Here is a 15,164-nt window from a genome sequence, read left to right as displayed (position 1 = left end):
CGAACCCATCTGTCATAAAAACAGCAAAGGTGTAACCAATAATGATAGACAGTGGGGCCTCTTATTGTTTCAGTAACCACCAGGCAGTTTTGCTGTATATTACATGTTTCCAGACTGAGCTATCCTGGAAAGTAAAGCATGTCAAGGCATACCAATGCTAGGAGTGTATTCAAATAGTTATCCGACTCTTTCTTAACTAAAGTAAACCACTGCAAATAGAAATAATTATAAATAACACGAGATGCTTCATCTGGAGCTTCCATCGCCAATGTATAGAGGCCACCACTGAAGAGTAGCTTTGTTGCCCACTATATAACATTCTCTCTCACTGTCTACTTGAAGAAATTTCAATGTACTTAAAATCCAATTATTTTAAGAATCTATAACTGGCCAAAAGCTACTGGTTTAACCCAGTTGGGAGGAGAAAAAAGGTTACAAACTGTTTAGTTTATTTTCTCCTTTTTTCCCGTACCAGTGAAAAAGGAAACTTTGCCATCCCATAAAAGGCCCCAGTTCACTGAGTTGGCAGTTTGCTTCCACGGAGGGCTGGAGCAAGTATTAAAAGTATGCCCTGTTTGGTGGAAATAATTAAGATCGTTCCATCAGCTAGGTGAGAATCTACTAACCTTATTTATTGCAGTAAATGAAAGAACTTTCAGTCCTTTATCCGAAGGAGACCACTGAGACACACACGCCCTTTCTCAGCAATAATTAATTTTTTACTGAAACTGTTTTTTTCTGGGATTCAAACGTGAGCAGGAAGGTGCTGACTCCAGTCATTTCAGCCTTCCTGTCAGACAATGAAGGCAATAAAACTAACAGACATCAAATGATTTCAAGCTTTGAGAGAGTAATCAAATGGCACAGATGGTCAAGCTTTATGCCTTCTTGGAGTTCTAGCTGTAAAAATAACCTCTTACGCCACCTCCTTAGAAGATAATGCCTTACAAACCAAAGTTTGGGATTTTTTTTTGTTTGTTTTTGTTTTTTGTAAATTCTAGAAAAACCTTATTTTACTGTCAGTTATTATGGTAGAAGAACTTACTTTACCTAGGAAAGTGGTCAACGTGCCTTAGAATAGATCTTGTCGTCTCCAGCCTGAAGTCTTATCCAGCTCTCATGTTTAATTTACAAGTTAACTTTTAGGACAGGACTAGAGATTCTTTTTGATCAGAGACTGTAACTACATTACTCTGTAAAGTGGATAAAAGTGAGGCTGGATTATTATAGGCAGGACTGAGCACTGCATACTATTAAGGTAGTCCAGCACTTCCCATTATAAGACCCTGTCTTCAGAAACTTATAAACATGACGAACTTTAAAAATTTTGGGCTGAATTTTTCTGTGCCATATATCTGCCTTAGGCGCATTGTTTTTCTTTGAAAATGTCAGCCAAAACGGTTCAGCCATTTCTGAGAACGAGAGTAGAGAAGATTCATTAGTTTGCCCACATTAAAAAATTCTGGCAACTTTTTCTTTGAATAGATCTAGCGCCCTCATCTCAGGGACCTGAAATTTGGCAGGGTGGTGGCCTTGGTGTCATGGATGTGCCTTTTGCCATCTGCATGAAAATTTGCCCAGAGCTGGCCAAGTTATGAGCCTTAGAAAAATTGCAATTTGTACATGCTTCAGTAGAGACTTGTTAGAGCTTCACAGCTAAATTCCCTGAAGAATCCATCCATCCTGAACTGGGTATTCTGCAGCCTGGTGCTGCAGGGGACTGAGCAGGACTTTCCCTGCAAATGCAGCTCTGGGCTGCTGAGGGCTAGTCATTAGAACTGAGATCAGGGAGACTATATTTCTTGTGCTGTCATGATCCCCCTGCTCACACCCAGGCAGTGAGGAGGAGGAGGAAGCTACCTGGTACAGATGCAGACGGGACAAAAGCTGGACCCGGGGAGGGGCTGGTATTGGAGGGTGAGGGAGACTGGGACTGGCTGGGGAAAAGGCTGAGATTGGAATGACAAGCATAAGTATTGGAGACTGGGACTGGTAGGGTGAGGGGAATGGGAAAATGGTATGAGGAGCTGGGGTGGGGAAGAGAGGAAGGGGACAGGACAGAAAGGGTCTGCACCCTCTAGAGGGCACCCTTCTCCAGAGTCTGGAATGGAACCCAAGATTCCAGTGTCTTACTATTCCTCTGCTGTCCGCAAATACCTGTGAAACCTATTGGCAGAGTGTGTCATCCCCCTTAAATGCTGGCTCTCATAGAAGATAACCTACTACTGATATCAGTTATGCTATTAACTCACATGGAAGAGACCTCTGCAGTAGATCTAAAGGTTCCAACCCTGCTGACGACCGATGTGAGTGTCAAATTTGCAAGAGTATGGAATTTCTGTTCTCCATTTTGCTTGTTTTAAAATTCCACGAAACTGTTAACACACAAACTATGTTACAAGAATGTTAATAAGGTTGCAAAGTCAAGCACTCAAAAACAATCTTAATCATCCCCTTTGTGTGTATGTATTGTGATACATATTGAATTACATGATCACATGGTATTTTTTCCAGAGGACCACTGTCTGATTCAGCCCACTGGATGGACATGCCCTGGAGGATGAATCAAGACTGTGTAGTGAAGGAGTCTGTTGTCCTTAGGGTCCCTGCTTCTTTTTGTTGCAGAAGTTGGAAGGTGTGTAGTGAATGAGGCAGAGGATTGCAGGAAGTCAAAGCATGGTCTCATAGTTAAGGCAGCTGAATGCTGCCCATGAGAACTGGATTCTATCCCTGCCTCTGCCACAACATTCCTGTGTGATGCTAGTCAAGTCACTTAAACATAACTTTTCACAGATTGTCACAAGTTGTGTGTTCCTCTTTTTCTGTGGGGCTGATTTGGTATGCTGGGGTCTGATTTGCAGAAGGCTGGGCGCTCACAGCTGTGACTGACATCAGTGGGAGCTGTGCTTTGCACATATAAAGTGTTATATAATGCTACGTACTCTGAATTATCAGGTCCTAGGGGTCTCAAATTGGCACATAAAATTAGTGAAAACTTGATCTTAAAATCGGTGTGCCTCACTTCTCCAGCTGTAAAATTGGTATAATGCCACCCCTTCATCTCACAGGAGTGTTGTGAAAATAAATGAATTAATATTTATGGAGTGCATCTCTCTGCCCCCGCCCCACTCGCATCCCAATCCTACCACCCTCCCTGGTTCCAGAGAGGATTTTCCATAAAGCAGATATATGCAAATATTAATCTGTGCTTAAAACAAAAAGCCTTATGCCACTAGGTGGCAATGTAATCAACATATAAGGAATAAGTAGTAGTAGTCGTCGCTGGTCATCCTTTACATTTTTAATGTTACAGACCCATATGTAGCAAGTGCCAGAACTTATTTTTGTTAAAACAAAGCATGAATTAAGTAGCTGGGATTAATTCCAACAGCAGCTGCTGGAAGCTCCCCCTTCAGAAGCTGAATGATTAGTTTCTGTGGTTGTCATGTTCCAGACCTGAAGTTTAACGTGAGGCACATCTTCATTTTAAATCAATCTGTTTTCTTAGGACAGGCGTTGCGAGGTTTATTCCAGGTTTTTAAATCAATAGAACCATATAGTCCAAGGCAAGAAAGGATCGTTATGGCCATCTAGTCTGCATAATGCAGGCCATAGAATTTCACTCAATAAACTCTTCATCAGACCCACAACCTCTGGTTGAGCTAGAGCATATCTTTTGGAAGACTTTCAGTCTTGGTTTTAAAACTTCATGGCAGAGAATCCACTGTATCCTCAGGTAAACTGTTCCATTGGTTAATTACCCTCACTGTTAAAAAATTGCACCTTATTTCTTAGCCAGGTACATGAGCAGTCATCACATCTTTCACCTCACCTCCCTTGGGGACAATGTTCTGGGTCTGCTCATATCACAGTAACCGCTTTCCCCCATGAAATCAGTGATCTCCTCCCTTCTACTCTGATGGCTCTTCTCAGGTGAGTCGCAGACTCTAGTACAGGCCCTGGACATCTGAGTTCACGTAGCTCACAGTGAAAGGAGGAGAGTTGAGCTTTACTCAGTGAGGTGAGGAGAGCGTAATTCTTCTCCATTACATCATGATACAGCTCCGTCTGCCACTCCTCGAAGAGAGTTCGTTCATCACAGGAGAAACAGACAGCAACCGCATCAAGGGTCACAGGGACCTGGGATCTCTAGGGTTACACTCAGCACCTTCAGCTTCCATCCCAGCTCTGGGTCTCAGAGGAAGGGTTTTCTCTGTGAAAAATGAACAGCAGTAACATATGGCACAGGAGGCATGTGACCTTCTTTGTAATATCAGCGTCCTCGTGGCAGGTATGCTGGACGAAGAGCTTGATATCCTAAAGGCCCTACTTGCTAAAGATGAGCATTATTGCTCAGAAGGTGCTTAAATTTAAGAGAGAAGCGCTCAAGGAATGACTCCCTGAAGATACCAGCAAACCACCTTGATTAGAGATATTGGAAGGGGGTGCGGGGGAGGTTTCAGCAGAGGAGCCAATCAAAGATTCAGGTCTGCCCCAGTCTGTAGGTAACTAGGGCAGTGACTGACAGCTGTAGTGATAGTCCCCAACCCTACAGTTCAAAGGCAGCACACAAGGATCATCTGTCTTGATTTATCTTTTAGAATTTGAAATTCATCCTTCCTGGGTGCTCAGTTTTATTTAAAAAAAAAATCATTCAATAAAGGCAAAACATACGTCACCTGCATGGGCTGTCTGTGTAATGTTGTCGTCAGGTGGCTGGGACACAGAGAATAGGGACCCTGTTATTGTTGTCAGCTAAAGAGTTCTCTAGTTGCTAAACTGGTTCATGCCTGGATTTTGGGGGGAACTGAAAAACAAGGCTTCACATTCTGGTTACCTCTGTATGAATGACTTGTATAGCAATTATCTGACTGTAATACATACACTTGTTACGGTGTGCACACATGTACAATGCTCTGGTTCTGTAGCGCCAGTGTGTGACTAATCACCCAGAGTCAGTGCCATGTTTATATTAAAATGCACTCCCCCCCCCCCCAAATTAAAAACATAGCACTCGAGATTGTATAAAAATGTCCTCCACTCTGTCACATTGCACACACCTTTGCTTGTGTAGGACCTATGGCAGATACCCTTCGTTAAGGGCTCAAACGTGTGAAACTGAGTGCTGTGCTATCCCATGGAAGTCTGTGAGAGTTGAGGAAGTTCAGCACTCTTCCGGAGCCCATCAGCACTAATTTGGGAATGAAGAGTGGTACTGATTGTCTGTAAGATCTGCGGGGCAGGGACCAGCTGTTCATTGTGTGTGTGTGCAGTGCAGGACACAGTTGGACTCCGATTCCTGATTGGGACCACTAGATGCTGCCACTACCACATATTCTTGTGATTAGTGCATATAACATCAAAGGTACAACATGCTGAACTCCCAACTCTTAATCTGAGAGCTTTATTCAATTAACGCACAGAGTTTTAAGTTATTCCTATTTTGCCAGTCGTAATAGATATTTTTAGGGGAAATGAAAGTTGGTGGGTAGTTTGTTTGGTTTTTATTTTTAAGGCTTACTAATGAGTTGACTCCAAGTCCAGGGATAGCAAACCTGGATGTTTTGGTAATTGGAGATGTGTTGCAGCAAAATTACAAAATAAAGATATGTGAATTCTGCTCTAATAGTTCTGCATCTTGGTTGGTCTTAGTGCTTGCTTCTGAAGGTAATGAGTGAGATCCACCCCAAATCTTTGAAATACACTTCATCAGCAAGAACATGTTGTAACACAAAAATAACATGCAGGTGCAGGCAAGGTATTAACTGCAATGGCTTGCGAGTTTTGCTAATTTAGACTAGCCATGTGTGAGTAAAAAATCATCTGAATAGTTGTTTTTTTAACAATCCCCTTTTTATGATGTGCTGGGGGAGGTGGGAAGGAGGGAAGAGACTGTTTGCAAAGTTTAGTCATTTTACCCATTAGCAACTAATTTCCTTAAGCTCGTATTCATGCTTTTCAGTTGGCCTCTAAAACTCTGCCCTTTCCTGAAGCTGTGAAGTCCAAACCTTCTTTACTTACTAGGGTCCAACAGTCTTATCTCAGCTAGAGCTTTAAACCCGGTTCCCTCAAATGGAGAGCGAGAGGAAGCAGTTGCTGGGACACAAAAGAGAATAGAAGCTGAACACTTCACTAGGATTTAATGCATATTAAAATGGGATGAATGTATTTTCATTTTCACATTGAGCTTTATGGGCATCTTACTGTACCTTGAGTGAAATAAAATGACCTTTAAACTCCTCAGGGGTGGATTGGGGAGAAAGCTTCTAGCACTTCTTAAAGTTGAAAGAGTTGAGTAGTGCAGTTTGCATCTGACATAAGGCTGATTTTCAACTGAAACTGTATTTCTCCTTTCCATAGGGATTCCTGAAGAATGAAAAAGATAATGCTCTGCTGTCAGCCATTGAAGAGTCCAGGAAAAGAGTAAGTTGGAAAGGAGTATTTAAAAAAAAAAAAAAAAATCCTGAAGGACATTTCTACAAATTAAATGCTGTATCTGAGAAACAGACCAAATTTAAGAGCTTTTTGATTCATTTCACAGTGTATGGAACAATTACAAATAGCTAGTACTACTTATTCCTTGCTATATGAATAGAGTAGAATTTGTTTTCGTGTACGTAGTCTTTGAAACTGTAGTTTCAGAAAGTCCTTGCAGTATAATGAGTTTGATTCTGAGAATGTGGTAATTCTGTTAATGAGTAGGGTAGCCATTGTGGGTTTGACAATAGATCTGAGATACACACAACACAGAGTATTGGACATTAGAGCCTCTTTATTAAAGTGGCAACATCCTCTTTGTGACACCGAGAAACACTCTGATCCTTACTTCTTAAGAAATGTCTTGGGGAGGGAGCAGACCCGCAAAATGATAACTTTCCATAAAAGGACAATATGCAGTGAATTTGCTGTAAGCATGTCTCAGTTTACATGTGCATATGATGAGTTGTGATGTTCTATACATACAGTGAGTACTTATGTTCAGAGTCCAGCAAGAAATCATGCTATGAGATTTAACTATTGTGTATATATAACATTCAAAGCATCCTTATTAAATGGTTTGCTTTTAGTGGGTAAATGTTCAGAGCTAAATTCTTTTTATATAAAAATGATATATGCTGAAGCTGTATGCAAAAATATTGCAGCACTGTGTTTCCATATACACACACACAAACACTTGTTTTAAAACCTAATTGGTATTTCTGTTTAATCATAAAGGTAGTGACATCACAGTGAAAATATGGAGCCTAGCTGGATCTAGTCCGACTATATAAGAGTATTTAATATTATACAATAAGGAAGAAACACAAATCTCATGATCTGCTTATATGCAGGAACCACAATTAAATGTTTGCTGTCAAATGCCATGGCCTTTTATGAAGTCATATATGCTGATGTGTGTTTTTTCCAATTGACGATGGTATCCTAACATTGGGCCATAATGAAATGAAAAAAATTAGTGCAGCCAACCAAAACATTTAGTCATGCACCACAGTGCAAAATTGTGGGTGTATGTGAAAAACAGAGTTGGATGCAGGAAAGGAAGTGAGATCGGGGTAGTCAATAGGCAGACAGCGGGGCAAATCGGGACTGCTAGCTGCTTTTGAATGGACTCTGAAGTCTTTTTATTTACTTATTACCATTATTGTTATTATTTTTATATTATTTTCTCTGGATCTTGACTATACCTTGACCAAGACAATAATAGATTACGCCTAATCTAAAGTAATCTCCTCTCTATCTGGAGCTAATGGAGATGTTAGGATATTTCCTGTCTCATTTGTTCAGGGCTGCTTGTCACCATCACACCAATAATGAATGGGACTGCAATGAAACAGCATCTCTTCTCTAGTGCTGTTGCTGAGCGAATAGTGAGCAAACTCCTTTCCTTCCATGAGTTTAAGAGTCATATCTGAAGGGCTCAGTCTCTCGGCAGTTTTGTCATTTTAGAGGTAAACTATCTTTGTTTCGAAGATAAGGTGATTCCGTTTACTTCCCTGAATTTTGGAAAGGCTTAGAGAATGGGGCAACGTAGGGACTGACCCTGAAAGGTGCTGAGCATGAACTCCATGTGAGTTGTAAGCATTTAGCACTTTCAGACCGTAAATCATCACTTTCCATGCCTCACCAGGGCCTGTTTTGTTTCTTACAATATTCCATGGCTCCTCTAACACCTGCCCACAGTCCAGTGCCCCATATTGCATACTGTTGTCCTGGCCAAGGCTGAGGTGGGCTGCCTTCAGCGTCTGTGAGCTCCACTCCTGAATGGGATGCTACCATGGCACTCCCAGCCTGGCAAGCAGGTGACAGAAAGTGGGAAGTGTTTTTGCTTTGAAACCTAGCTCATTAAAATCCAATGCCACTTCTGTCCTGGAATCTAATCTCCTACCCCACAAAAAGAGTCAATTAAGTCCTAAAGTATCTCTTCTTACAGCTTCTAGGTCTTCAGCAGGCAAGTGGTTGTTCTGTTATCATCTGCAGTGATTTCCCCCGCCCCCCCAAAGCAGATAGATTACAGTCCCTGCACTCTGTGTGTTGTTTATAAGACGGAGGCCCTAGTCAGGATCAGGGCCCCATTGTTCTAGGCACTGTACAAACACATACTATGCCACTTAGATATGCTGAATTTTGATCTCTCTTCTCTAGTTTTTTCTTTTTAAATTCTTTAAGGGTGAAGTAATAATACAGTGAAACCTTTATTTTAACTGGGTTGCCCAAGAGCCCACCAAAACTAGTTGCCTAATAGAGAGTCTGGTCTTTTCAATGTAGATGGAACAAATTTGACCTGGAAACCTTCCATGTAGAAAGTGAATACACAAGACAATTTCAAATGCTCCTCTAAACCTAAAAGTGGAGTAGATGTTGAAGACTATGATTCCCTTACTTCTATTTAATTGGACAATCTGATACAAAATTAAACCTGTGGTTAAGATTGTAAGAAATATTTTCCTCTCTTGCTACAGCAGGTCTGTGGACAAATACTGCATCATCTGTATTTCTCCTCTAGACTTTTTGGCAACAGAAGCTGCAGTTGACACCAGCTGCTGAAAGTTGGGAGTTCAACCAATTCCCTGTGGTGTGTCTGGTAGAGATGGAATGAACCTCAGATCGCTCTGTGTGTTGCATCAGTAATGTACATCTTTGAATGCAAACCTATTAATGTTATTTGTATTAGAGTAGTGCCTAAAGGCTCCAACCAGGAGCAGGGCTCGATTGTGCAAGGCACTCATTTTACAGAGTTAGACGTGTTAACATGCCTTCGTTTTGCTAGCCCTTTGCTTGTGTTTGAATCATCAAAAACCTGAACGATAATACCTTCTAAATTATTTACTGCTGGACATTGGCTCTCTCAGTATTTGTTAAACTAGTTAATGTTTTTCTTTTCTTTTGATTCCTGTCTGTGCTTTACTTACAGCAGAACTAGTTAGTGGTTATAACTGATATTGTCCTTTAAAGATTATTTGGTGTTTCTGTGTGTTCCTTAGCTTTAATTTTTCTCTGCTAATAGACCTTTGGTATGGCTGAAGAGTACCACCGAGAATCAATGCTGGTCGAATGGGAACAGGTGAAACAAAGGATTCTTCATACGCTACTTGCTTCAGGAGAAGATGCTCTTGACTTTACCCAGGAAAATGAGGTATTTCTGAAATTTGATAAACATTGTGTGTGGTTCTATACAGTACACTCACAGCTAACATTCCAGTGTTGCTGAATTCAATGGGGATTATTTTACAGATATGATGGTACGAAAAGAGAGGTAGTGGTATTTAGTTAAAACCTCTAATGAATTCTAAAGTGACCAGGACTTTTTAAAATGATTTTTATTTACGGAGTGATTTATACAAGAGAACACTTACTGTTATTGCCATTTATTATGCAACAGCTTACACAGGTTGAAACTTGTTAGACACATTGATCCCATCAACACCACTGGGGAGAACTTTGCCTGCAGTAATACCAAGGGAGCTCTGGTGATGTCCTTGTAGCTGTCTGGGTATAACTGCGGGTAGTGTCTAGTATTCACTCTTACCCTGTATCTCTCCAATATCATCTTGTACCAGCCTAGACAGATGGTATTCTTTCTACTTGCGGGGGGGACAGACAGCTACATTCACTTGTTTGATTTGGCTTGGGCTGACTTGGAGAAATCAGATGAACGGGGAAGTGTGGGAGTGTGATTTGGGTCAGGAGGGTTTTATCCTCCAAATGTTTCTGTGCTGAGACCAGTTTAACTGCAAGCTGCCTCTAATTCACATGCTTCAAACAGCAAATGTCACAGCTTGGGCTCCTATTGAAGGTGCCATTTTCTACGGAGGTTGGTGTTTTATGCTTCTGAGACCTCATCTGTATGTTTGTTCAATGCAAATTAATTAAAATGAATAAAAGAGTAACAAAGTCATTTAAGGAAACCCGGATACATACTTATGTGCAAGTAAAAAAAAAAAAATTACCCAGTATATTCTTTTTTTCAAAAACTTGACATTGTGAGCAGAACAGCACACAGCTGAGCGCAAAGCTATGGTAACGCTACTTCTTTTGTGCTGGGAGCACAGGCCGAACTATATCCCTGGAGTGTGCAGTTACATCCCAGCCCACCAGCCCCTATTCCATGCAAAACTATAACCTTGAAGAGGAGAAGCCGCGTATTACTGTGCTTAAAAGCCTGAAAACAGTCCCAGTTTTTTAGCCTTGCTTTTTTTCCCTCTTCTCTTCTGTAAAGCTGCTGCTCATTGGAGCAGTTGATGGCACTGCAAACTGTGGGGTATTATTTTTTTTAAAAATACTGGTGTTAATGGGCTATGGTCTGTATGGGGATTTGGAAGTAATTAAAAGTTGTTAATGAAATGTTCCTTTTTGATTGCTGATCTCTTAAATATAGGTTAATCCAGTTAATACATTTCTTTTTATGAAAACACCCTCCCTCTGGAAGGTATTTTACTGGTGCTTTACTGTGGCTTCCCAGCAGGCTGTCCAGCTTTGCTATATTAGGAATGGCAAATAATGCAAGCTAAACTAATTTAAAACTAGGCAAGACCATCCCATTGTCTACAGACTCCCACATCGCAAGACTCAGAAGCTATTCTGGTATCTTCCAGCATCTTAATTTTGTTTGTGTGCGTATGAGAGAGATCTTTAAAGTTTTCTTTTGCTTTTCTTTGAAGCATCGCTATTGGCTGCTGGCAAAAGCTGATACTATAATTAGTAGCCCAACGGACTGCTCTGATTATGGCAAATCTTGTCTTCGAACGTCTTTGATATCAAAATAGACACTAACCTCATCCAAGGCACTTAAGACACAGAGTGACATATGGGTGGAAAGAGATTTCCCCCAGTGATTTTTGTGAATGAGTTTTATAGAATGATAGTGCAGATCCAGTCTCTACACTCCACTCTCCCCTTCAAAGCTCTTGCGGTATCAATGTGTCATTTCAAGAGCATTTAAGATCCTTGATATATTCAGTCCTTGCCTTGAGAAGTCAAAGGTCTGAGAGGTTTGAAATGCATCTACTGTGTTAAAAGCCGGTTATCTAACCTCCCCACAGCACTTTGTTCTTCTAAAGCCTTGTTCCAGTCAAATACGTTTTGTGTGTGTGTGACACAAACAGACCCAGCGTGTAGAATATAGCAGAGACTTAATTGATATCCTTTGGAGATGCAGAATCAGTTGAAAAGGCACAGCTCCAAACACAGCAGGAAGCAAGCCAGCCAGTGAGCCAGTTCTCAGGCTTTGGGCAAGCCAATTTGGGCAGATTGAAATACCAATACATTACTCATGGAAATAAGACCAATTAACAGGCAAAGCTTACAATTCAAAGAAGCCAGCACAGGACTTGCTTCTGAATCCTCCCTCCCCCCCGCCAACTATTTCTCCCAAAAAACATTGGGAAATAGGAGGAGATCTTGGGTTTTGTGTTACCCATCTAAACCTGGTTGCGTCTGCCAAAACTGCTCATGTAATCAGGCCAGTTCACATTAGCTCTTAGGCTTTTCTTTTGGCCTGTCATTCTGAGCTGCTGGTTTTTGGTCTACCCCGGATCCTCCCCTCCTGTTGCAAAGCTTTGCTGTCAAGCTACCCCTTCCTGCAGTGATGAAGAGGCACCACTGCTCTAAATCTTCCTTCTGCCCTGTATAGCATGCCTTCACATTCCCTGAGTTCTAGGACTTCATGATGCTTTCAGGCAGCACTGCACAAAAATGTGAGTATTTTGACGGATGTTCTCCCATCCGGGTCTCCTGCACAGTAATATACTGTGTCTACTGGCCAAGCCATTTGGAGCTCTGACAAAATGTCTGCCCAGGTTTCTGCTTACAAATGTGCATATGCATATGAGGTTGATGAATAATTTGCATCTTTATAAGCATGCGGTTTGGTGCACAGGTGAAAGTAAATCCTTGACTGAGTACAAATGAAGGAAGGATCCTTTGAAAAGGTAGCATTGTTTAGCAAAATTAATTTTAAAAGAGAAGGATGATGAGAGTGCCGTCTAATGGCAATTTTTGGAAATGGATACTTTTAAAAATAAATATTGCAGTCCCAGAAAAATCTTTTTAAAGACCTGAATTCTTGGCAGGAAGAAACAAATGAATAATGAAAGCAGAACAAACCGTTTAAATCGGAGGACACTACATAAACATAAGGGTGTGGATGTGCATATATAGATTTCTCCAATTCATCCAACACACTTTCTCCCTGTCTTTCTTTTCCTGCTACTGTTGCATTTAAGATAACATAATATGTGTTGCCTTATCAACTGCTAGTCTGTCTGTCTTCTTCTATAATCTCCACCCTTTTAAATATTTGATCACCTCTGCCCTCCTGCCTGAAGAATCTTAAATGACCCCCTTTCCCCATTTCACGGTAGAAATAGCTCTTTGAGGTTGCTAGTTATAAAATGACAGCTTGCACTGTGCTCTGTTGTTCCATTTTGGGGCAGGGAGTGGCAAATGCCCTTTTCCATGTTAACTCGTTGACTTTAGTGTCCGCTTCTTAAAATGAGCCTAAAAGTGCTGTCTTCAGTTTCCAATTCAGTTACAAGAGGTAATGCTGCTGTTCTTCTTTGAGTGCTTGCTCATGTCGATTCCAAGTAGGTGTGTACGCACCATGGGCATGGTCGTCGGAAGGTTTTTCCCTTAGCGGTACCTGTCGGGTCGGCTGTGGAGCCCCCTGGAGTCACACTTTCATTGTGGTGTATATAGATCCCTGCTGACCCGCCGCTTCCTCAGTTCCTTCTTACCACCTGTGACGGTCGTTGGAGCAGCTCTTCTCTTGCTATGGCAAGCCATCCCCTAGTGGACTTTTCCACTACAACTTTTCTTGTTGTACTTGTAAATAGTTGAAAACTTAGTACTAGTTAATTCCCGTAATCCATAGTTAGTTTAGATAAGTTTTAGTTGGGGGTTTTCCGCCCCACCACGTTTCCCCTCCCAGAGTCTGGGGCATGCTTCAGTCTTAGAGGTTCAAACCGTGTGGGTCCTGTCCGAAGCCTTTACCAAAGGGAGTCTCTCACAACTCCTGCTTAAAGTGTTAGGGGGAAGCCTGTTAGACTGAGCAGTGCAAAATCTGCAGAGGCCTCCACCCAAGGACTAAGAAGGAGAGGGAGTTTAGACTGAAATTGCTCCTCATGGAGTCTGACCCCAGGGTTGACATTCTTGTGCCTGAAGGTCTCTTGAGGATGGCTTTGCCCCTTATTAAGACATAACACTGCTAAAGTGTTGTGTCACATGCCCACTTCTCTTCCCTCCATGGCCAAATGGGTGGGGAGGAAGTATTTTGTGCCTTCAAAAGGGTATGGTTACCTAGCCGGGCACACTCGTGGTGGAGGCTGCCAACCGAAAGGAAAGGTAAGGACAACTGGGACCAACTCGTAAGTCCAAGGAGGCGAAGAAGCTGGATTTCTTTGGTAGGAAGGTGTATTCTGCTAGGGGGCTCCGGCTTCCCATTGCCAACCAGCAGGCAGTCGTTAGCTGCTACAGTTTTAACTCTTGGAACATGTCCAAATTCAAGGAGCTACTGCAGGCGGACTCCTGCTTGGAGTTTTCTGCTGTCCTCAAGGAAGGCAAGGCAGTCGTGAGGATCACCTTACAGGTTTCTGTAGAATCAGCAGACTCGGCAACCTGGAGTATGTCGACAGCCGTAGCCATAAGAAGGAGCTCGTGGCTTCAGGTGTCGGGATTACCGCACGAAGTCCAGCAGACAAGAATTGCCATTCCACTTTTGAGGGCTTTTCTCGGCGCAAACAGACTCTAAGCTCCACAGCCTGAAAGACTCACGGCCACTCTGAAGTCCCTGGGGCTTCATATGCCAGCCCCCCAGAGGAAGCAATTTAAGCCACAGCCTGCCCTTGGCTCCTATCCTGCTCCCCCTAGATGGGACTGTAGCAGGAAGCGGGGCAGGAGTAATAGGTGGAGACCCTCTCAGTCCTCCTCTAACCAAGGCCAGGGTTCAGCGAAGCAGCCCTCAGCCTCCAAGCCAAACTTTTGAAGGTGTGCATGGGGGCGATGCATCAGTTCAGCTCCCAGATCCTTCCCCTTCTTTCATGAATTGTCTATCTCATTTCTACCATGCTTCAGCACAAATCACCTCAGGCCAATGGGTCTTGAGCATGGTAGAACTGGGATATTCTCTGCAATTCTGTTCCTTCCCTCTTTCCTCGTCCCTCTTTAGGGACCCTTCTCACAAGCAACTCCTCATGCAGAAGGTGCAATCGCTCCTACTACTCAAGGCGGTAGAGGAAGTCCCTCTAGAGTTCAGGGGCAGGGCATTCTATTCCCGGTATTTCCAAATCCCGAAGGCCAAGGGTGGACTCATACCTGTTTTAGACATGCAAAACCTCAACAGATTCATGAAGAAGATAAAGTTCCACATGGTCTCCCTGGCTTCCATTGTCGCCTGCCTGGATCCAGGGGACTGGTACGCCACCCTCGACTTGAAGGACGCTTACTTTCACATGTCTATAGTCCTGTCCCACAGATGGTTCCTCCACTTTGTGGTCAACAACACTCACTATCAGTTTACGGTTCCCCTCTTTGGCCACTCGGCGGCCCCTGGAGTGTTCACCAAGTGCATGTCAGTCATGTCAACCTTCTTGCAGAAACGGCAGGTGCAAGTACTCCTGTACCTCAATGACTGGCTAATCAAAGGCCCCTTCAGGGCCCAAGTGGAGGCC

The 15,164-nt window shown here is 42.6% G+C and overlaps 1 protein-coding gene across 8 annotated transcripts in view; it reads left to right on the top strand.

The window, feature by feature from the left end:
• Positions 1 to 15,164, top strand: part of NUP93 (nucleoporin 93) — a 133,145-nt gene that overhangs the window by 80,721 nt on the left and 37,260 nt on the right. For all 8 annotated transcript variants that reach the window (XM_032774037.2, XM_032774040.2, XM_075073708.1 and 5 more), the window contains 2 exons: positions 6,361 to 6,423; positions 9,506 to 9,634. In XM_032774037.2, the coding sequence (XP_032629928.1) occupies positions 6,361 to 6,423; positions 9,506 to 9,634 (192 nt within the window). The remainder of the gene's footprint in view (positions 1 to 6,360; positions 6,424 to 9,505; positions 9,635 to 15,164) is intronic.

Source organism: Chelonoidis abingdonii, chromosome 19 (genome assembly GCF_003597395.2).
Source record: "Chelonoidis abingdonii isolate Lonesome George chromosome 19, CheloAbing_2.0, whole genome shotgun sequence".
NCBI classification, from domain to species: domain Eukaryota; kingdom Metazoa; phylum Chordata; order Testudines; family Testudinidae; genus Chelonoidis; species Chelonoidis abingdonii.
This window is presented reverse-complemented; position numbering and strand designations above follow the sequence as displayed.